Raw genomic sequence first — 23,103 nt, forward strand, 5'->3', positions numbered from 1 at the left:
AAATTGAATTAGAAACAAATTTCAGTAGAGATTTTCTTTTAAGCCACGGTGTAGAACAGTAAGACGTGCGTATATGCTTAATGTTTGTTACCATAGAATTCCGTTATTTATTAACTTTTATAAACCAATATATCTGCAACAAGCCACTTGTTGATCTATTAACTTCGTTGCAGACTGAGTTAACAAAAGAAATATATGGCTTTTTATCCATATTAGCGCCTCGCGCTATTAGCACCCGTAGTATTTTTGTTCCTCTTAAGCAGCGTTTCCACCAATAATGTGCGAGGATGTGTTGCGAGGGATGTGTTTTTCATTAACCAATAAAAACGCTGCATTTACACATCTCTGGTGGAAACAGCTGAGCGTAGCGAGGCGAGGTAAATGATCTTTTTCTATTCGTTAATGAAAAACATATTCCTCGCAATCGTAACACATCCTCGCACATCTCTGATGGAAACGCTGCTATACGCGGGCTCGCGCGGACCCAGCATAAGAAACACAGAAAGAATACTTAACCCCGGGTTAGCACTTAACTCGGGGATTTGTATAATTAATTCCGATCAGTGCTAATCCACTTTATTAATTCTGTGAGGAACCTCTCAGTCGGGTATTGGGTAAGGGCTAAGTAGCGTATGTGGGGGTTGCAGAACGGCTGCCTGTCCTCAACCAGTTTCGTGTACCAGGAGAAGACACAGTTCAAGTCGCCGCTGAAGGTGCAGCCCCCCACCGCCGTCACCCCCCGCGTCGACAAGGGCAGCGAGCTGGTGCACAGCGTCAGCTTCTACAGGAGGATGCAGAGTGCAGTAAGTGCAAGTCATCATAATCATTTCATCTCTGGTTTACATGGGCGGGTGCCAAAAACTGGGACCACTGGGCTATGTTACGAAAATCTTAAGGATATTTCCGTGGACTAATAGAAATTTTAGTTTTGCGACCACACACCACACATATTATTTGTTGATATTCGTAAGTAAGAATCGTAACACACTGATACATTGGTCGAAACGCTTAATTTTAAAATTATCGTTTCTTACCTAGTATACGCGCATAAATAAAAATAAATATAGTAACTACTGTAATGTGAGATGCAAAAAATAATTTGAATTTGAAATTTTGAATTTAACTTTAATTTTTCGTATTCGTCGTAGCTACGATATTTAAAAAATAAAGGAATCCAAGCAACTTTATTTTCCCAGTCGTCGACGCCGACGACGCCGATGCGCGTCATCCGGCATACGTCGCCGGAGCGGGACGTCCCCGCGACGCCGGACGAGCCCGCCGCTAACGTGACGACCGTGCGGCAACGCATCAAGGAGCTGCAGAACGAAATATCCAAACAGCAGACTGTCATATCCCAGGTGAGACTTTTCTAGTTGACGGCAATGTGCGTAATTTGTGTACGAAATCTTTACAACGCCAACCTATACTTGATCACACTGAACCGTAGGTCAGAAGTCAATGGCCGTTGCTTGCCATAAGTTTTTTGAATAGGCTGAAAAATGCTGTGATGCTACAGATGAATGTGTATTACTTAATCTTAGTATGATTGGTCGGAAAAACAATCTTCATCTTAAAACTAACCTTTTATCCTATCATTTTAGAAACAATCCGTAAAGTAGACATTTATCTTAAGGTAGCTCTGCTGGTAAAATCAAGGGTGTTTGGTAAGTATTACTCATAATTCAATTGCTTTAATATTGCAGGCGAGCCAAGCGTTGAACTTATGCGCAGCCACGATAGAATTCAGCGGGTCCACCGAACAAGCTGAGGGCGAGAGGTTACTCCTGTTAGCAAGTGAGTCCACCCATACTAATTCTAGGTTCTTTGGTATTAATTCGTGTAGACCTCTTTAATGAGATCTGTTTTGTGACGACCTATATAAACTGTATGAAAAAGAAGTCACAAAAGTGTCAAAAACATAGCCCTTTCGAACCCAGCCGAGTACGAAAAGAGTTACGACAATGGACTTTAAGTTCAATCCATGTCAAGTTCAAAATTCAAATGTAAGAGTTATGACAGTGGACCTTATGTACTATCAATGTCAAATTCAAATGTAATTAACCCGCACAATCGTATCGGCTGGGTTTTTATTCGTCCAAATTAATAAACAGTGCTAATGATTATGAGCAGATAGAACCAAAGTTACCTAATTGCGAAAAAAAGGGTACACTTAAAATTACCCCTATTATTATTATGAAGAAGTTTATTCGACGCACATGATACATTCAAATATTACAAAAAGAGTGGAAATGCAAAATAATAAATAATATTACATTTTAGATGTGTGCACAAAAAGGTCCCGCCTCAACCTAAATGCGGACTCCTGGGATGGAGTCAGCGCTGGTCTTCCGGCGGGACCATTTTTTTTATCTTTCACCAATAACCCTGCCGTGCAACAGGCACACATGTAAACTGTACCTCCGCAAAGTGACGCTTAAATCTATATAGTTTTTTATTATTTGTTATGTGTTTCAGCGCACCGTCGGCAAGCGTGCCTGCACGAGGTGCAACGCTTGCAAGTGGAGGGCGCGGGCGCGGGCGCGGCGCCCGGCATGGCCGCGCTGCTTGTAGACAGCCTGAGCGTGCCGCTGCGGAGGGAGTACACGCGCCAGCTCAACGCAGGTATACTGCACACTGTATATTAGCTGTTGGGTTAGTGTAGCTCGCGGCACGGGTTGACGAGGGGTTGGGTTCGATTTCTGATCCCACTCTTTTTAAGGTTACGCAGTTAAAATGAACGGAACCTAGTTTCGCCATGTCTGTCTGTCCGTCCCTGGCTTTGCTCAGATGCTATCAATGTTAGAAAGTTGTAATTTTGCATTGATATGTAGTATATATATGCCAACTATTCCGATAAAATTACGGTATCCATTGACGTAAACTGGGGGTGTTTTTTTTCTTGTCTGAATCGTTGGATAGATCTTTTAAAATCATTGGGCAGTTGTGAAGAATTTTTCTATTCAGAGATATGTTTGCGAAATATTATATTTATATTATTATTATTATATATATTTATTGTATGTTTAATATGCGGAAAAATAACTAAAATTTGAGTCTGTGGCTGCCCCAAAGGCTTTAACAGTAGCATCTGTGTGCAGACGGCGCCGTGGGGCACCACGCGGTGTGCCTGCTGAAGTGCCGCGACCGCGTGGTGGCCACCAGCATGCAGCTGACCAAGCCCAGCGCTCAGCTGCTGCACTTCCCCGACCAGATACGCATGGAGGGGCTCGCCAGCGACTTCAAGGTACGCCCTGTGCCCGTTGTCTAACGCCCGAGCGCTCGCGATCGCATTCACCATCTCTTTCTATCCTCATCCTACACTGTGTGACAGAAAGATGTGGTCAAAACGGTTGTGATTCCGATAAAGTTAGATAATAAGGCCTCTGACTGTTTTAACTTCTTGAGACTACCAAATGGAGAAAGGACACACGAGAATATGTTAGACAGTCGGCGACGCATGTTCCCCCACCATTCTTACGGAACGCACAGGCTCTCCGTTTGACTAAAAAAAGCGCTCTTGCATAAGAAACTTGACCGGAGGACGGCGGAACCAAAGAAGTTCCTTTCAATCGCCAATATTCCCTTTCCAATCAAGACATGGAATAAGGACGGCGAAATTTCGGCAGCATATGGTATTCTGCATCTGGGAGGGAACCGTGGGTGCAAGCTTATAAACCAAAATTTGTAAATAGATAAAGGGAAATGCCTATGTTCATATTATTTGTTTTGTATTAGCAAATAACTGTTGTTCGACGAAATTCAAGACTTAAAAAACTCATTATCGTCGTCTTGACTTCAGACTTCTTTTTTTTTAGGTTACTGTTGAGGTTTACTTGTTGCAAGCGTCGAAAGAGATACTGCCTCATGATGTCAAGTATCACATTACCAATAAAAAGGTAAGAATTCAATGCACTATTTTATTCAAAATGTATTCTTCTTTCTTCTTTGAATTAACGGATAAATGACTGATTTTACGATTTAATACTTCTGAGCATTAATTTTTTAATTTATTTATTCATCTAATAAAATAATGTATAATACTAAAACATTCCTGAGAAGGAATACGACTCGGGATTTCGGTCTTTGTTCAGGAGGCAGAGACACGTTGTGTAGATTTATAAAAAAACACCATTAATTCGATGTTCACCCCTCTTTTCTCTTAACTTTGGCTATACGGCGGTTTTATTAAATATAAAAATAGTTGTCAAACAACTTTAAAAAAAACTTTTTTTGTTCCAGGGTAACTCCAAGCTCCTGACGCCCAAGTCGAAGGTGTCGGAGCTGAAGGCGCCGCGCGTGCAGAGCCCGGCGGGCCCGCTGTCGGTCCGCAGCCCGCAGTTCGCGCTGCACGGCTACTGCATCTTCGCGCTGCCGCAAGCCAACCGGAACAACTTCACGCTCAACAAGGTCGGATACAGTTTTAACAGGTTCCCCGTCCCGAACCAATGTGCAACATTCTTTTGACACGTCCCCATACTGATGCTATAGTAATGTAATATCCCCAATGTTATGTCCCCATAGTAATTTCATTGGTTATCTAAATGTGTTTCAAAAATTAAAATAATATAATACAATTTATTCTGTATCGAAAGAACAACTGTATTATCCACACTGGCCTCGTAGTACAGGGGACCTGTTAATAATAGAATACCACTAGTGTTTACCCACGGCTTCGCACGCGTAAACCGGAAAACCAGCAGTTGAATCGAAATTCCAGATTTTACTTAATACCCATGTTTCTTTCCCAAAAATGTTGCTGGCGGTTGAAAATTTGAGATTTCATTCCTATCCCGTGGGAATATCGGGATAAAAAGTAACCTATATGTTATTCCCGATTTCTAGGTATCTCTACACACCAAATTTATATGGCCGTATAGGTCTACGAGGCTAGCAAGTTCTTTCACGCCGAGGCTCGTATAGTGCTTTTCTCAAACATGCACGGAAATAAATATAAACTCCAAGAAATCAATGTTTCATTAGTGTTTATTTATTTCTTTATTTTTATGTATGTCAAAATCACCAAGGGATTTTGACCTGTAAATAGACCTGCAACGGTATACTTTGAAGCCTATTTTAAAGAACACAAGATACACATTTCATTACAAGTTTGAGAAAAGATTGTATTGTTGTTCAGGTCCCAGGCGGCAGTCCGCTGGAGGGCTCCATAAGCCTGGGCATCTCTGCGCGGCTGCGCGTGGCGGCGCCGGCGCCGCACGCCGCGTTCCTCACCGCGTTCGACGACGTGTCGGGGCTGGGCGCCTGGCACCGCCGCTGGTTCCGCCTCGCCCCGCCGCGCCTCGCCTACTGGAAGTACCCCGACGACGTCCACAAAAAGGTGATTCCACAGCTGCAGCTCCGACAATAGGGTGGGACTGTGTATAGACACTACTGGGGCACAGTCCGCCTGAACCTAATCTGATATAGGTAGTTCCACCAGAGTTGAAGTGACGCACAGCTTACAAAATGGATGGAGTGGAGACCCACAACCGGGCGGAGAAACGTTGGTAGACAGGTGATGAGGTGGACCGACGACCTGGTCAAAGTGGCGGGAAGGTGTTGGATGAGGAGAGCACTGGACCGAGATGAGTGGCGAGCAATGCAGATGCCTACACTCAGCATTGGGTGGCTATGGGCTGAAGAAGACAAGTGAGAGACATCTACAAAAAGAACTGATTGCACAGAGGGAGAATGAATGCAACAATGAGTAAATGTTAAAATCCTGCTGTCATTACACGACATGTTCTTGAGTGCGTAACCTCAACTCTGGTGGAACTACCTATAATTTGATTTGTTGTTTGAACTTTCCTTGTTTCAAATAATGAAAACTTGCTGATGGCGAGTATTCTCAAAAACTCTAACCTTGTCGGTGCTGCTAAGTTCTTTCATCGTAGTACCCGACGGAAAGTGGTTTCCATCAATATGATTGGTGCTCCGCCACTATTTAAGCGGTATTTCTTGCCCTGTTTTAAAGTTTAGAATGAACTGGCGACTGATGTTTTCCCGTTTTGCCATGACATGGGTGCCTTTTAAAAACAAGTGCATCAGTTCTTCCAATGTAATGTAACAGTTCCATTGGTACTATAGGTGTCCGTGGGCCACTTTACACCTGGTGAACCGCATGGACGTTTGTCGGCTACTGTGTAAAAAAAATCAACCGAATATCAATTCGGTTATCAAACCTCGTTTTTTTAAAGTCTGGTAAAAAAGCGATACAATGTGTTTGTTTTTATGAAGGCAAAATTACCTAGTATCTTCCTGATTAACATAAACAACTTCTTAGTATAATATAACTCCTCTAATTCCAGATGCCAATCGGCGACATCGACCTCGCAACAGTAGTCTCCGACAAGGTCGTGAAAGCACCGCGGGACCTCTGCGCCCGCCCCAACACCATCCTTCTAGAGTCGTCCGTGCCAGCCGGCCTCATCGTCCCCGACTCAGGGTCCCTGGTCTACGTTAAGAAAGCAGACGGGTCGGTGGTCAGAAGGCACCTCCTGGCAGCGGACACGGCTAAAGATCGCGATGTGTGGTTAGACTGCTTGAATAAAGCTTTAGAGTACGTCAGGTGCTGCCCTGATGACGAGTAAGCCTGGTGCTTTATAGCGGCATCTGAAAAGCTTTAGGGCCTACGCTAGCTGGCGCGGGCGCAGGTACAATCCGTCGCACGCGACGCGCGCAGTTAGCGCTGCTCATGCTTATACTATTTTTCAATAGGTGTCCACCCGCTCCGTGCAAACCGCGGCACCTAGCGTAGGACCTTAATGTTTAGTTTGCCTTACTGAATTTTATCAATATTTCGTATGAAGTCGTAAGAAGAGTATTGACAGAAAAGAAAATTGTCTCAGCATCTGTTGAAATGCTCGAGATTAATTTAATAAAAATTATCTTTGAATGCGATACTCGATGCAACAAAGCAAAAGACAGCTGGATTGTGTCTGCCCCATTCATTGCACTTGATATAAACATGACGTCACAAATGACAGACTATGTACTTGTACATAACAATGACTGCCCCCTTCGTTCGGGACCAATAGGTTATTCAAAGTATTATGCTTGTTAGGGACCGTATATTCTGAATAGGTTATTAAAGTTAGCAGTGCTCAATATTAGTATTTCAGTATTTTTCAAAGAGCTTATTTTATAATTGCCTCTTTAAATTTGCACTTACTTTTGAAATTTTAATGGGTAAAAAATTGTCCTTTTGAGAATACTCTCCTCTTATAAGTTTGGAAAAAATATTAACGCGTTTATTACTGACTTTTTGTATGGTTCTTTTTGAAGGTTTTTAGGTATCATAATGTTAGACGAGGCTTAAAAAGTTTTTAAGTATACCAATGTTTTGATTTTAATAAAAAGATAATTGATTCTTAACCTTCATGCAATTTAATTTTTTAATAATTAATATATGTGTTTTATTAGTATAATCTATGACTTTAAACTGCTGTTTTTACTCATGATTATGCCATATATTTTACCACCAATATTTATAATTATGTAATTTCTACAAATTACGATAATTAGATATATGTTCATATATTGGTGATTTATTATATAATAACTATTCATGCGTGTAATATAGACCGGTATGCATTTTGTACATAAAATCAATTTATTCCGCAATAAAATTATATTTAAGTTTTCGTTGCGTTTAATTTTCAATTACAATACATACCTATTAGTTAAACTTCCGTTTTGTTGTATGTGGAATCTGGATTATTATTTGTCCGGTAAGTCTTCCAATAAATAACGGTTTAAAATCGTGACATAAGAACCTTTGTACCCTGCTCCTTCGCGCATAACAGCTGCGGCTGTGCAACACGTTAATGTTATCTATCACGTATCAGAGCCAGTTCCCACTTGTCAGGTGTCGGATCCGTTTCGTGTCTAATGTCAGTCATTTTTATAGAAAATCGTGTTGGGCAAGGGTAAATGGTTTCATGTAAAACGTTCTTCCAGTGAAACATCAGATTAACCCATCAAACGCCCTGCGCGTTACAGTGGCGCGTATCTAAGTACTCGTGATTAGTCAATTTTTGTTACTAGTTTCGATCACCCTTTAAAATAGGGTACTAGTCGAAAATTACCCAAAAAAGTCGTTGGTCGCGCGACGGGTTAAAATCCGGACCCGACATCCAACAAGTGGTAACCAGCTCTTAATGTTATCTTATCACGTATCAGATAAAAAATTAAAGCTGCCTGCCCACCGTAGCGAAGCGGTGAGCGAGATGAAAATTCAATAGAATAGCATAAAATCTCCCCTCCTCTTCAGTGGACAGCAGACGGACTTCAAAAACCGGCAACCGGAGCGGAGAAACGAGCGCGAGCGGGGAAGCTTCGCGAATGGAAGAACACTCCGCAACTCTGCTTCGCATTACTTCTCGCTTTTCATATTTAGTTTAGTTTTTTTTTTATATTACCATAATAAATTAATTATTGCTTTGTCGGAAAAACAATATTACCTATTTTATGGTACGTATATCGTCACTACTTTGCAAAAATCTCGTATCTTAAATCAATATGTCAACAAAATTTAACCTTGACTTAATGTTCATAAAGTTCACTCAGAAAATTAATCTATTTTGAGGTAAGAGTTTTTTTTTAAGTACTGACTAAGTACATCTAATAAATAAAATAAAGCGCAGTCATGCAATAATGACAAATCAAGGGACCTAAACAAAAGGCTCCTAAAAATCCTAAAACTTTTTTCTAATATGATTAGTCGTGGCATTTTATTTTATGTGGTGGAAAACCGCGTCGGTGCAATATATGAAGTCTTCATTCCTTTAGTTACGAGCGCGCCTGACAAGCGCCGTAAATAAAGTACTAATCCTCCTGAAATTATGACGTTTAGTACCTTTGTTAAGTTTATATTACGGGTTTTGATTACAATAACCTTTGTGTTTTATTTGTAGATGAAAAAAAACCTTATAAAATGCGGCGTGGGCGTTCGCGCGTTCTTATGTATGTTTGAGTTATAATGTAGGTATTTTTACAAGTTTTTTAGGGTTCCAGTTTCGCTATGTCTGTTGTCTGTCTTTCTGTCCGTCCATCTGCGGCAAAAACATCAGTGCTAGAAAGCTGTAGTTTTCTCACGGATATATGTGTAGCAACTATGCCGACAAAAACGTAAAAAAGGATTGAAAAAGATTTTTTTTTTTTAGAGTAACTCCCATGAACAAATAGTAGGGGTAACTTTTTCTTCTCCTCACCGTGTGGGGTTTCGTTGATTAGGTCTATCAAAAACATAAACTTGTTCAAACGATTACGATTTTACGTCACACCAATTTTGACCTAATTTTGACCCTTTTTAGCCCCGTTCCTGTGTCCCAAAACGCTTGACCCCTGCCCTCCCCTCCCCCCTAAATGTGTAACGTACTTTATGGATCACCCCTTTGCAAAATATTAGACTTCAAAGTGCTAATTTTTGTTAGAAGCCAGTATAATTTTTTCACGATTTTCGAACGGTGTTTTCACTGACGTGATTTTGAAAATCGCCTCCCAATTTCGTTTTCGTCACAGCTTTGTTAACTATTATCGACAAATTATTATCAAGTAGTACCTACTAAAGTAAATAATAGATGGTTTATGTCGGATGTCCTTTATTTTTGCGCTTTGGGGCTCACATTCATAAGATTGTCGCTCATCCAGTAACAGTAACATATAGACTAACTTTAGAATATAATTCTTTATATCTATAAATACTTAGTAAATATCATTCTAGTAAAGAAAAGCTAAACTAAATTAGACAACTCAGAATGTTGAATTTGACTTTAGCGAAATACAGTCCAATTTCAATCATGTCCTTTCATAAATTGTTGTAGAATTTATATGTCCACAATTTTACCTTTAACAATGACTAATAAGCGGTAAACAATACATATTTTATACTTAACCGTTAAGTTACGTTTTAGTTGTAGGTATACTCCGTTTAATTTAAGGTTTGAACACACGTTTCTCAGTATTTCGAACACAAATGGACTAAAAATACCAACACGTAGGTACATTTATTAGCCGTATTTATTATGTTTTTAGAGGTACTACAGAAGTTAACACAATTTTAAATAGTTTCGTTGTTTGATTTAAAAACGTGTGCAAATTTTCAAATGTTAATAAAATAAATGGAGTATAGGCACAGAATAACTAATAATACTACCGTATAATACAAACGTATTGGCAAACCACGTTGGACGGCAAGAAGAGATGCAAGTTCAAATTCTAACAAGAGCAACCAAATATGTTTTTTTTTTAATTTAATATTTCGTTAAGAGTTCTGTTAAAAAAAAATACAACGTCTAAATACTTGCAAGTCGAAGTCAACAGTGATTCTCCAGTAAAAGTAATGGTGCTACGCTGTAAAATACGCCACTTCAATGTCACCGTCATTTCGCGGTCCCGAGGGATTCGGCGGCTTCTTAGACGCCCGTGTAAGATAGTTTACGTGTCTAGTAAAGGGTTTATTGCCGACCCTTGCAAAATCGCCTAAAAGACATGTTGTGTAGGCGGGTTCACACGGCATTATGTTCGGGTTCGAAGCATTTTTTCGTAAAACTAAGTTTTTCTTTATTCCACATAGGTATTTGCTACGTGGAGTTGGTACTTTCAGACTGAATGAAGAGCGCGGTGACGCTGGCAGTTGCATAGTAATTACGGAATTACTATCTAATGTGAATCTTTAAATGATTTTAATGTTTTATATCCTAGTGAAATCGTTACCTCCCTGTGAATTGTAAAAAAATAATATTCTAGTTTTAATAAGATTTTGTGAATTTAGCAAGTGAAATAATGTTCTCTGTGTTGTTGCTCGCTTCTCTTCGCTTTCTTATAGGACTACAAGAAATAAATTACTACGGCGGCATTAAATTATTATAACAAAAGACTAAACAATTATTAATGTCCGATTGATGTAACTCACAAAAAAATCATTCTAGCGATTACCATGGACATGAAACATCGATCCCTTTCGCCCTTGCTTACTCGCTAGAAAGAGACACATGCCATGTCAACAAAAACTAGCGTCGAAAACTTTAATCCTAGCCGTCCGGTGAAACACCATTACAATACATTAGCAAATTATTAAAGTTCGTAGAAAATCGTCGGGTCGTTCAGTTGTCGTCGTCGTATGCCAAAGGGTCGTCGGAAGCTGGTCGGTGGTTGCCGAAGGCCGGCGCTCCCAGGGAGGCCTTCAGCTCGTCCTGCCAACAGTTTGGGAACTTGTTACCATGATTTCAATGACTGCCGTCTATCCCAAGGCTGGCTAAACCCAGGCCCGCGGGCCACCAATGACCCACCAAGGCATATTAGCCCGTCAACACGTTGATCGGCCAACCTTTCTTCTTTCGGCTTCGAACATACACTACAATTATGTGAATGGTACTTTAACCTGTGCTGCTTGCAAAAGAACGTTCTCTGCAAAGATCGGCTATGTCAGCCATGTAAGGGCTAAACATCCCAGCCCATAAATGCAATGCGCAGACTCAAGTCACTGTAGCCGAAAACGGCTATACTTGGTTTGGATAGGTATTTAACTACATAATTGTAAACAAAAACAATTGGTGTCTTAAATATTGAAATTCCCCCATTAAACTATATAAACATTTACATATAGATAAGTAAAATGTTTAAAATCTTTGAATGTACCAAATCTGGCAGCTGAAGTTTGTTTACATTTAGCTAAATACCTATCCAAACCAAGTATAGGTATTATTATTATTATTTCTTCTTTGAGTACAATTTTATAGCAGTTATTTACCTGTAGTGGCCCGGCGTAGACTTGGACTCCAATTAATTGGTAAGAGTCGCCAGTAGGTACGCTCGCCGCTGATCGCATTTTCATACAAAAGTAGTTTCGTTCTAATTTACAAAAAACTGAAACAAAATAAAACTTAAATTGAAAATACAAACTGAAATATAGATGCACAGAAAAATAAGACCAGCACTGGGAATCGAACCCAGGTCCTCCTTCTGATATTTCAGTTTGTATTTTCAATTTAGGTTTTACGGGATGACCGTAAAAGTAAAAATTTGAAAATGAAATAAAAAAATACAAAGATTCCAAAAAACCAATCTTAAAATAAAACTTTGCGACTATATAATAGCATCAGCTATTTTAATGCTTATAATTAGTTTTCGTTCATATTCATCATCACATTAATTTTAAATTTTGTTTAAGAAATAGAAATCCTTTATTGTTTTTTTTCGTTAAATTTTATTTGAATCAAACCTATATAAAGGATGGTAATGGCTGTTCCCATTATAGTTGCAAAGTTGCATTTTGATCTGTAGTGCTGCTTGTAAATTAGAAAGAAACAAAGTTTGTATGGGGACGCGAGCGTACTGGGGACTCAAGTTGTACTGGCTGCCATATCCAGCGGCGCGGGCAACGGTGTGCCCAGGATATGGTTAAGGGGGAGTGGAGTGGAGGGGCTGCGGCTCCCACTGCTCATATCTCGCAACGACTATGGACGCAGGTGGGCGTGCCCATCAGTGTCAACTGAAGCCATCTGCGATGCTAGGGTATAAACAGCACTCACCACGAACTGCCGGCAGAGTCTCGTGAGCTGCGTGTCGAGTGGCGCGGGCAACGGTGTGGCCAGGATTTGGTTAAGGGGGAGTGGAGTGGAGGGCTACGGCTCCCGCTGCTCATACCTCGCAACGACTATGGACGCAGGTGGGCGTGCACATCAGTGTCAGCTGAAGCCATCTGCGATGCTAGGGTGTAAACAGCACTCACCACGAACTGCCGGCAGAGTCTCGTGAGCTGCGCGTCCAGCGGCGCGGGCGCGCGCTTGCCGCCCGTCCAGTCCCGGCTGAAGGTTATCTGCGCGGACACCAGCGTCGCTACCAGCGCCCACACCACCACCGCCACACTGCTAGGAACACTTCTTAGTGAGCATTTGTAAAAATTCCGTACACTCAAAACCAACATTAATTGAATCAGGCGTTACTTGGGATAAGTTCGCCTTTGTACATCTTATTTTATTATCCAGTGTTCTGTTATTTTCATGGGTTTTTATGTACAATAAAGAGTTTTACAATACAATACAAAACTTTGCGGAGGTCCATGTCAATGAACTGAAACAATATTATTATCCAATCAAAATATAAATTTATGTGAAATGAGAGCCAAGTTCAATATTACGATAATGCCTTGATTGTTGACTTTAACGACAAAAGAAGTGAGATGTGAATGGGGGCCAAGTTCAATGGTCAATCCTGAAATTTGTTTATAACAATATAAAATATTTTTATAACAACTTAAAATATCATTTCTTCTTATAACTAAGGATAATATATTGAAGCCTGGGCAAAGTAATAAAAAATGTCCTATTACTATTTATTTTTTATTTTTACGTAAAATTCAATGAATCTTTAAAAGATTAATAGTAGAATTTTATTCTGGTTGTTTTGGTCACAGTTGAACCTAACACGCTTTCCGATAGAATAAATCAGACTTCAGCTTGCCAAGAATCAGTTGTAATCAAATTGCCCAACGATCATGTAGCATTATTCATAATGACCGGGCAATGTGATAAATAATGAAGTTTAGATAATTATTATCACTTTGCCCGGTATAGCTTGTCATTATTCCTAATGCCCTTATTAATTACTTTGTCCATAACATATTCATCCAACAACCTATCTGGATGCCAATTTTGAACTTTGTAGGACATCGTCAGAAATTTTGACCTACTTATAGGTGAATCAGTGATAAAAATTTGGAAGGGGTTTGGGGGGATGCTACCGTAGGCTTAGGGCAGTCAAGGTATCTAATCTGCCCCTGGTGCTAAAGCTAAAGTTAGGTCTATTGAGAACTTTTTTATTTCACAAAGTGCCGGCAAAATTATAGCTGTCCCATTGCTTCGAAAATCGAAAGCCAAAGGAAGATAGGGTTCCGTAACCGTTACGAAATTATCATAATATTTGTCTAAGGATCTTTTATTTTGTACGGAATATAATACAATACATTAACTCTTCATTGAACACCAACACATAGTACACATATACAGAACAGAAAACACAGGTATATAGAGATTTTCAAGCTACTAATATGTAGGTACTTCTCTAGCAAACTTACCCGCTATAGTTTTTCTTATCAGTTTGATATACTTACAACCATCATGATTTTTTTTCAAAATTTCCGAGCCAACGGTTTAGCGTTTAGAGGGGAGGGGGGCGGGGGCAGTCTGACTTTAAAGTTGAATATTGAATCACCGAATTGAGAAATCGTCTTCACAACCTATCCAAAGATACCCCACACTATGGAATTAGAAAAAAAAACACCCCCACTTAACGTCTATGGTACCCCAAAAAGCTCTAGGCAAAAAAGGAACCCTTATAGTTTCGCCATGTCTGTCTGTCTGTCCGTCCGCACGAATATACATAAATGTAAACTATGCCGACAAAATGGTACAATAAAAAATTCAAAAAAAAAATTTTTTTTGGGTAGGTATAGGTACCTCCCATAGACGTAAAGTGAGGGTGTTTTTTTTTCTCATCCAACCTTGTAGTGTGGTGTATCGTTAGATAGGTCTTTTAAAACCATTAGGGGTTGCTAAAACGATTTTTCGATTCAGTGATTTGTTTGCAAAATATTCTACTTTAAAGTGCAAATTTTCATTAAAATCGAGCGTCCCGTCCGTTAAAATTTGAAAAAATTCACAATGGTAGTAAGCGAATTATCTTTACGTTTTTGTTGGGTCCCCATGGTTCCCTTTGCGACTCAACTGCTTAACATAAACAAAACAAATGATGAACGCACTCCTAAACTATTTTCAGCAACTGTTGTGATTTTAAATTACCTATTTAGAACTGTGCTTTGAACTTCAAGATGCTCTGTGGTGATATATTTATTTAGAAAAGGTTGGTGTTGTTAGACGTACGTGGAATGAAATTTGTCCCATCCGGGCTGCTGTTCGACAGTTTTCTGCATGTTTTCTGGGAATTTCTTCATGACCGCCGTATACGTTGATGTTGGCATTTTATCATTATTTTTTTAAAGTATCTATGGTTGTGGGTCCAGCCGCGGTCCTCACAGAGGTAATGACCCCCCCCCCACACACACAAAACCGTACACGTGAAATTGAAAAATCTAAAAATTTACAAAATAAAAAAAAAATGCCTCTAGCCACCCTCCAAATTTTCCGGCTGCGACCGCGCCTGTGTGTTTAGTTACCTTTATTTTGTTTTATATTATACAGGCATTGTGTGATAATATATTTTGAAAGACAAACAGATTTAAAAAATTGAAAAATCTATATTCAAAGGTAGCACCTTACATGCTCGCCTTTTTTAGGATTCCGTAACCAAAATGGCAATAACGGAAAATTTATAGTTTCGCCGTGTCTATAGATCTGTCCGTCAATACAATAACTCTTTATTGAAAACCACAATATAGTAAGCAGTAATTCTGTAGAAAGTTATAGTAAGAGATACACAATGTATAGAGAAGAAAATCCATGGTAAGCAATTAGGCAGCGTTCAGAGCCAACTTACAGCAGATTAATTAGAGCAATAACCAAAAAACAAAACTAATCATATGTACATGCAATACACATGCACAACAAATATAAATAAAAACAACACAACAACATTTATATAAGTAGACTGACTATAACATTCATGCAGATTATGACAGATTGTTCCCTAAGCATAGATTTAATAGTACATTGTGTCTTAAGGGCGGTGAATAAGGAATTACGAACGAGGGTCTATTAGAAGCCCTAAGTCGAAGACTGAGGGCTTTAATGAGGCGATGTTCGTAATTCTAGTACCGCCCGTGCGACATTCAATGTTTTTCATCACATTTGCGAGTAAAATTTTATATTTCTAAAAGAAAAAATATAATTCGTCCAAATCTTCCGCCGCCCTCCCCCTCCCTCAACATGTGCCTGAGCTGCGTGTGCATGTGGTCCTGCTGCTACGCCATGCGCAGCACCCTCAGTACGGGCACCAACTCATTTACCGACCTTGGGCTTCATGGCAAGAAAATTTGTACCCGCAATGACTCATTTACCAACCACGGGCTTCATGACAAGCACATTAAGATCGAGGGTTTTATTTGGGGGGTTGCAACCAAGGTAGCCTGCATGTTATGACACTGTTTATGAGCAAGTGTGATGAAAAGATACTTAGGTAGGTACTTATGGACTTTGCGCGCCTTAAGTCTACCTCCAAAAGCACGATCAAAATTAAATTACTTTTCAGGACTGCCACAATTAAAAAATAAGTTTTCCTAAAATCTTCGATGACCTTTCGAAAGCGGTTGGGATACCGGATAAATGTCATGGAAAACGTTGCAATGTTGATTTGAAAGGTCTGGCGCGAACGAAGGATCGAAATGATGAGAGATAGCAGCTATGCTACCTGAGTTTGTATGCTTGCTATATACCTACTTACTAACCTATTCGTAGTACCTACCTACGCACTACTTGCGAGTTCACAATTCCAGAAATCAGTTTTTGATATCACACCACTAAAAGAGTACTACAGATCTATATAGACCATAGACTTTATTCATTATATACAGCAAAATTCAATATCACATATTCATGTTAATATTGAACACATAACGTTTTAAACTTTCGTGATTTTCACTCATAGTCAAAATACCACGAACGGGACTTATCACGCTAACACACACGAGTAGTATTTACCTCGACGTTTCGGCAACATTACAGTGGCCGTGGTCACTAGTAGACACTCGTGTCTACAAAGTGTGTGATAAGTCCCGTTCGTGGTATTTTGAATATTTATAAGTTTCAAGTGTTATTTAAGTGTAAATAACTAACTGAATGTGGACTCTATGGGCCGAAATAAGTATATGTGTACCTTTAAATACTTATCTACATATTTGTTTATTTGATCGTTAGTTTTGTGTCATACTTAATTAATATTATCATTTTCAAATTTTATTTCCGAATGAGGTGATTTCAAAAATCGATCCCCAGTCCTTCCCCTGTAGTTATATAATACTAGCTGTTGCCCGCGACTCCGTCCGCGTAGTATTCGTTTGTCGCTATCCCGCAGGAACTATGCAATTTTCCGAAATAAAAACTATCCTATGTTCTTCCCCGGGACTCAACAATTTGTATACCAAATTTCATCTAAATCGGTTAAGCGGATCGGGTCTATAAAGACGTGATTGAGTAGGTAACAAACATCCAAACCTCCAAAAACATCTTCACAAACTACCAGATTTATTAGTAGGATCACTGAGTAGGATAATATTTAAGAACTCAAATTCAAAGTTCGATTATTTGACAATAATTATATAGGTTTATAGAGGATATAGCAATCTGACACTATTGTACCGTTTTGTCAAACTTAAAACCTAAAATTGCTAAAAGTGGCTCCGAAGCGGTAACGTTTCGTGTGCTCTGCCTACCCCATTTGGGCATAAGGCGTGATGGTTGTGTGTGTGTGTGTGGTTAATAGAATTAGAATTTTTCGAAGAATTAAATCAAATACTAACCTTAACTTAACCGAAAAAAAAAAATTACGTAATAATTTGAAAACTTTCCACATGCACATTTTCTTTGAAACAAATTACTCCTGTTGAAAATCCCATAGAATAAAGCTGAGAATACAATTTCACGTTATATCGACACCTCAACTTTAAATTCAGTAATTTTGAAAACTTATTCTACGACTGTACTGTACTGACTGGTGTAGATCTTAATTTTTTTATACGACACAAAGAGCAAACGAGCAGACGAACCACCTGATGGGAAGTGGTGGTCGTCGCCCATGGATATAAGTAACACGACATGCGCTTTCCCCCTGAGGCCCGAGATGTAACGCCTCTATGCTATACATTTCACCGGCTGTCTTACCTTCTTTACTTAGCATATAAGTAACCAGTTGTTCGAGAATTGTTTTTATTTTGACAAGAGGCACGTAGATTTTTGAAAATATTTTTGTATGTAGGTATAGGTATGTACTGGGCATTAATGGGTTGCCACGATATTTTTATATGTATATTTGTGTCTGTGCGAAGAATGACAAAAAATTAAATAAAAGAAAGCTAGTTTCTTTAAATGAATTTTAAAGACATAATGATGGTTAAAAATATGCATTTTATCCTCTATTTTATTATTATTAATGATGAAATTTTTTTGGGTAGTACTTTAAAGAAGATCGAAGATTGATATTAAGCATAGAATGTTCTTAGGGCCTGCCAGTACACCACCTAAAAGAATGACCAAATCCGTCGGTGGGGACCACTTTTGTTCGCTTCTAGCCTGCTCGCACAAACCGAGAAGTCTCGGTTGTATGTAACCTTTGATTTCGGCTGTACCACTAAACCGAATTTGAAGTTTTAGAACCCCATTTGATGCAGAATTTCACATTCTTTAATATTGAAGTGAATGACCTTTCCAACGGACGTACAGCTTTTGTGCTACAAGCTGGAAAGTGAAAAAAGAGCGAAAATTTCGAAGTTATTTGGCACCTAAAAGTTATGCACACCTCCTGGAAAGGGGCAAACTCGGATTAGGTACACGCCTTTAGGACCAAAATAAGGTTAGAACGATTTCCAGCTTGCTGGAAATTAATTAGTCAAAACACTTGGCCTATTGGATTGGCCTATACTTAAATTTAACGTGCACTTACTTAAAATGTTTTGTTGAAATGACTTGATAGATAATTGGTACTTATAATTTTTAAAGCCGTGAAAATAAAGAAAATTTGCTTTTATAAAACCGACGTATCTACCTAAGTTAAATAGATTTAAATAAATTAAAATTGAGCTGAAAAATTTATTAGTTTACTTTAAAGTCTTAAAACAGTGGGTGTTATCCTCTGCTTGTAGTACTCGTAAATAAATTGACAATTTAAAATTAATTTAAAAGTAGAACCGCGGTATAAAAATATTTTTATCCGATTCTACATGTGTATACAACCATAAAACACCGCCAAACGACCTTTGCAATAATTAACACATTTATGCCTCACGTTTCTCATTAACAAAAACTGTTTATAACCAAACCTGGAGCAATTAACAACAAATTTTAAAACTTTCCGATGTCAACTAATTTTAGAATTAGCTCGGCTGGCAAAAAAGAGAACGCTGCCAGCATCTTCAGAACCTTGCCTGGGACTGTTTTAAATAATTTGTTTTAGTTTTTTATGTTGGCATTTTAAGTTTAATTTTTTTTTTCAAGTGGTAAGAAAAATGCAACACCGAAACTTACCGAAACTTGGCTACTCCCATCCTCGCATATGTAACGAACGGTTTCCTTCTGAGTGGCCCGCGGGCTCCCGTCCGGGACATTTATAGGCGTCCTGATCTCGTCCTGCGCATTCCACATCCCTGCACGTAGGCGAACAAATATACATTTATTTTATACATAATTTAAACACTACGACTGGACAGTTTTTTTAATTACTTAACAGGAGACTGAAACAGATGATTATCGTTTAAGATATTCGACTTCGGTCCCAAAGCATAACATCTGCCGGAGAGAGATCCTCTCTATTGTAGCCTCTCCTCCCCATACTACGTAGGCACATATCGGAAAACGAAAAGTGTGCAATTTGATCGAAAACGACACCCGTGACGATTTCCGGCCATTTTAGATCCAATAATCCAATAATAAACAAATGTAATAAGTAAAGTTATTAAAGTAATTCACACCTGCATTGATTATCCACGTAATTCATAATCAACAAAGTCATACCAAATTACCTGAAACTCTCTAACTGGCTAGAAAGTTACTTGACCACATAAAGGTACATACATCTAACTTGTTTACTTTTCTACAAATAAATTCTAATAATTTTACGAGTAAGTACTTAATGCTTATATTTTATCAAATACTTAAGTATTTACTTGACTTGGTTAATTATCTCCAATTAGATATGAACTTTATGAATTAAAGGTTTCCAAGAAATAATCGAAAAATGGTTTGCAAATTAAACTACATATTATAACATATTTTTGCAAACTAGGAGTAGGTAAATGAGCAAAAGTTTATGAAAATCCGATGAAAAATCTATACAGGGGCATTCGGTCAAACTAGCCAAACCATCGACTAACATAATTCCGGATTAATTTGAATCTCAAAGAACATTTGGTTTTTAGGCAATTGTTACCGTTATTTGCTTCCGGACCAGAGACCTTGTACTCAACTTTTAAATCGCTTTAGAACGTTACACGGCGGTATAGTATCGTATCCCCATCCCTAGAAATATGGTACTACTGGGGACACATCGGACTAACGTGAAACTCGAAGAGCTAAATATCATAAAAACAGAACTGTTGTCACTTCGGCAAATGCAAATTCTCACGTTATTTGGTTGTTACCTGCAAAACGAATAAAATGGAGCGATTAATGATTCAGGAAAAATACGCTCAATATCTAGACTAGACACGCGGGAGCCCGTCTGTCCCACTAGTCCCATTGAGTTGTCCCATCATGGGACGATTTACTCCCAGTAGTCCAGCGTGTCAAGCCAAGTTCAAGCTAACAAAACTGGCGAGCAGCTCCGTGTGTATAATTATACCCGAACAATTCTTTTGTCGTTAAAGTCAACAATCAAGGCATTTATCATAATATTGAACTTGGCTTTCATTTCACATTTTTATGTTTTGATGGCATTTACCCGACTGCCATCACGGACGATCCCACTCATAACTACGACCACTCTGTCTAGTAGTGTCCGACACGTAGAACTGTTTTTCGCTTCCCGAACAGAGGCCCTGCACTCAACTCCTAAATCTTAGCCGGTATCGTGACCTCATCCCGCAAGACATTCCAGTATAATTTAATCCACGTTAGTAGAAAATATTATACCGTAATAGTAATATCCGTCCGTATGCGGAGTTTGGCGAATCCCTGCCGAACAGATAGGTACGAGGTGATTATAGCAGGATTATTGCCCCTTATTTAGAATTTGCGTTGCCATTTTAACTCCACTTTATAACTGTAATAACAATTATAATAAAAAGTCATGAAACACCAGGGACTTTTTGGAATAGGATCACCTGAAAATCCATACCAAACACGTAACGTGATAAAATGAATTAAATTCTGGCAACGCCAATGTATAATCTGAACTTAGGGATCTTATAACCAAAAATACTTACTCAATAATAAATAAACAATGTAAAAAATAATTGGTTGAATTTTATGTACCTATTAGATTAAGATGAAGATTGTTTACCCTGGACATAAGCCTCAACCTTTAGTTGCCCCATGTACAGTCGAACCATTAGATTCCTGGCCCACCGTAGACCGTTCTCACAGCAAGTGTCACAATAAATTCCCTTGTCAAGCAATGCGATGAAAGGTTCCACAGTGGATCACGAGATTAAATTGGTTCGAGTGTACAAGTGGTATGCCAAGTAACGTCCGCTTGCTGAGCGGCCCGTCTGGCAGCTCGCCCTTTGGAAGCTATGCTGTAAAAACATCAGAGCCTAACGAATTGCTTTTTCCCGGCCTAGACATGTTTTTAATTACTTTGCCCAATAGAGACATTATGTATTTTTTTTATTCGACTGGATGGCAAACGAGCAAGTGGGTCTCCTGATGGTAAGAGATCACCGCCGCCCATAAACATCTGCAACACCAGGGATATTGCAGATGCGTTGCCAACCTAGAGGCCTAAGATGGGATACCTCAAGTGCCAGTAATTTCACCGGCAATAATAATAATGCCCGGGCAATTAAATTAAATTGAATAGTTTTTATGAAATTGCCCGGGCATTATGAAAAATGACCGATTTACCACTTGGTCCATAACATATAATACAGTTTGATGTGTAAGTATAATTATGAAATAACTGATTAATCTCATCGCGTTGTGTGAGATAGTAATTGGTGCCGAAATTTCGGTTGCAGAAATTTACTTGACCGGTATTAATAGTTAGTTAGTACCTAGGTCGACCTAGGCCTAGGCGACCGAGCTTTGCTCGGGCTAAATAAAACTCGATAACAAGCGTTTTTCCAGATATAAGACCGTTTTTTCATCCCCGAAAACCCCTAGGTACATACCAAATTTCATCGAAATTGTTTGAACCGTTTACGAGATCCCCGAAATATATATATATAAATATATACAAGAATTGCTCGTTTATTAATGGTATTGATGCAGTTTTAGAAACGTGCCTATATTTACATAAAACGGACTATTTTAAGATACAATAAGTAAATAGATGAAATGTTAAACAACAATATGTCTGAAAACTTTATCGTATCTTAATCAGCTTATATGTGTACCGGTGATTTTGTCTGAGCTGCTTGTGTGGACACAATGGTACCCACGGAGCATTCCTTTGATCGAAAACCGTTGTTATTTTGTTTAAAAACTAAAACACAGGCTGCTGCAAAATTGACTGTAGGTAAATTGCAGGAATTATTGTTTCAACGGTTTTAGTATTTTTTTATATAAGAAGGGGAAAACGAGCATGCGGGACACCTGATGGGAAGCAATCGCCGCCGCCCATGGACACCTGTCAACACGAGACATCACATGTGTGATTTGTAATATTGAATGTGTAATATTGATTTTGATTTGTAGCAAAAGGCGTCGACTGGCTTGGCCACAGGGCTTAGCTCAGGCTCGACTATGTGAGCCATGTAACATACATGCGCATTACGTAAACATAAAGCTTTTTTGATCGGTGTAAAACCGATTTCGCATCGACAGTTGTGAGGAGGCCTTACTATATACAATTTTTAAATATATATGTGTCAAAATACCAAGCGAAAATGCCTAGGAAAATTGATATAAAAGTACGCTTCAAATTAAAGTTCGACTATCTGACATAATAATTCAAAGCTGAAATATCTAAAAGTATTTTATTTAAAGTATTCCCGTTATACATACAGGATTATTATACATATAGGTCCGTACGTACACCGATGATACAATGTATAAGACTCGTCCACATGTATCTTTCTACCATACAATTATCTCGTGTCGCTGTGGATGCGAAAAGATACGCGTTCATGCAACAAGCAACACCTCGTATTTGATTTAAGTGTCCAAACTGCTACGCGACGAAGATACGATACGCTACGCTACAATAAATAAATATCAAAGCAAAGCTTGTGTTATGGGCGCTCGATGGGTACTTAAATACATATTAATTAAACAACCTAAG

General features: G+C 38.9%; 2 protein-coding genes across 6 annotated transcripts in view; one reads left to right on the top strand and one right to left on the bottom strand.

Moving 5' to 3' along the window:
* The window catches only part of LOC141441710 (anillin-like), a 71,518-nt gene extending 63,918 nt beyond the window's left edge, over window positions 1-7,600 (top strand). Inside the window, exons 13-21 of one of the 3 annotated variants that reach the window (XM_074106523.1) lie at window positions 648-803; window positions 1,197-1,358; window positions 1,704-1,794; window positions 2,476-2,622; window positions 3,099-3,244; window positions 3,816-3,896; window positions 4,240-4,407; window positions 5,135-5,335; window positions 6,306-7,600. In XM_074106523.1, the coding sequence (XP_073962624.1) occupies window positions 648-803; window positions 1,197-1,358; window positions 1,704-1,794; window positions 2,476-2,622; window positions 3,099-3,244; window positions 3,816-3,896; window positions 4,240-4,407; window positions 5,135-5,335; window positions 6,306-6,587 (1,434 nt within the window). In that variant the 3' untranslated portion in view covers window positions 6,588-7,600. The remainder of the gene's footprint in view (window positions 1-647; window positions 804-1,196; window positions 1,359-1,703; window positions 1,795-2,475; window positions 2,623-3,098; window positions 3,245-3,815; window positions 3,897-4,239; window positions 4,408-5,134; window positions 5,336-6,305) is intronic. The other 2 variants (XM_074106524.1, XM_074106525.1) reach the window with 2 other exon arrangements.
* A 1,995-nt stretch (window positions 7,601-9,595) lies between these two features.
* The window catches only part of LOC141441652 (uncharacterized), a 48,144-nt gene continuing 34,636 nt past the window's right edge, over window positions 9,596-23,103 (bottom strand). The window contains exons 2-4 of one of the 3 annotated variants that reach the window (XM_074106451.1): window positions 19,191-19,309; window positions 12,731-12,866; window positions 9,596-11,192 (exon numbers count right to left, since the gene is read on the bottom strand). In XM_074106451.1, coding sequence (XP_073962552.1) covers window positions 11,103-11,192; window positions 12,731-12,866; window positions 19,191-19,270 — 306 coding nt within the window. In that variant the 5' untranslated portion in view covers window positions 19,271-19,309 and the 3' untranslated portion in view covers window positions 9,596-11,102. Of the gene's footprint in view, window positions 11,193-12,730; window positions 12,870-19,190; window positions 19,317-23,103 lie in introns of those variants that run through there. The other 2 variants (XM_074106449.1, XM_074106450.1) reach the window with 2 other exon arrangements.

Source organism: Choristoneura fumiferana, chromosome 24 (assembly GCF_025370935.1).
Source record: "Choristoneura fumiferana chromosome 24, NRCan_CFum_1, whole genome shotgun sequence".
In the NCBI taxonomy this organism is placed as follows: Eukaryota; Metazoa; Arthropoda; class Insecta; order Lepidoptera; family Tortricidae; genus Choristoneura; species Choristoneura fumiferana.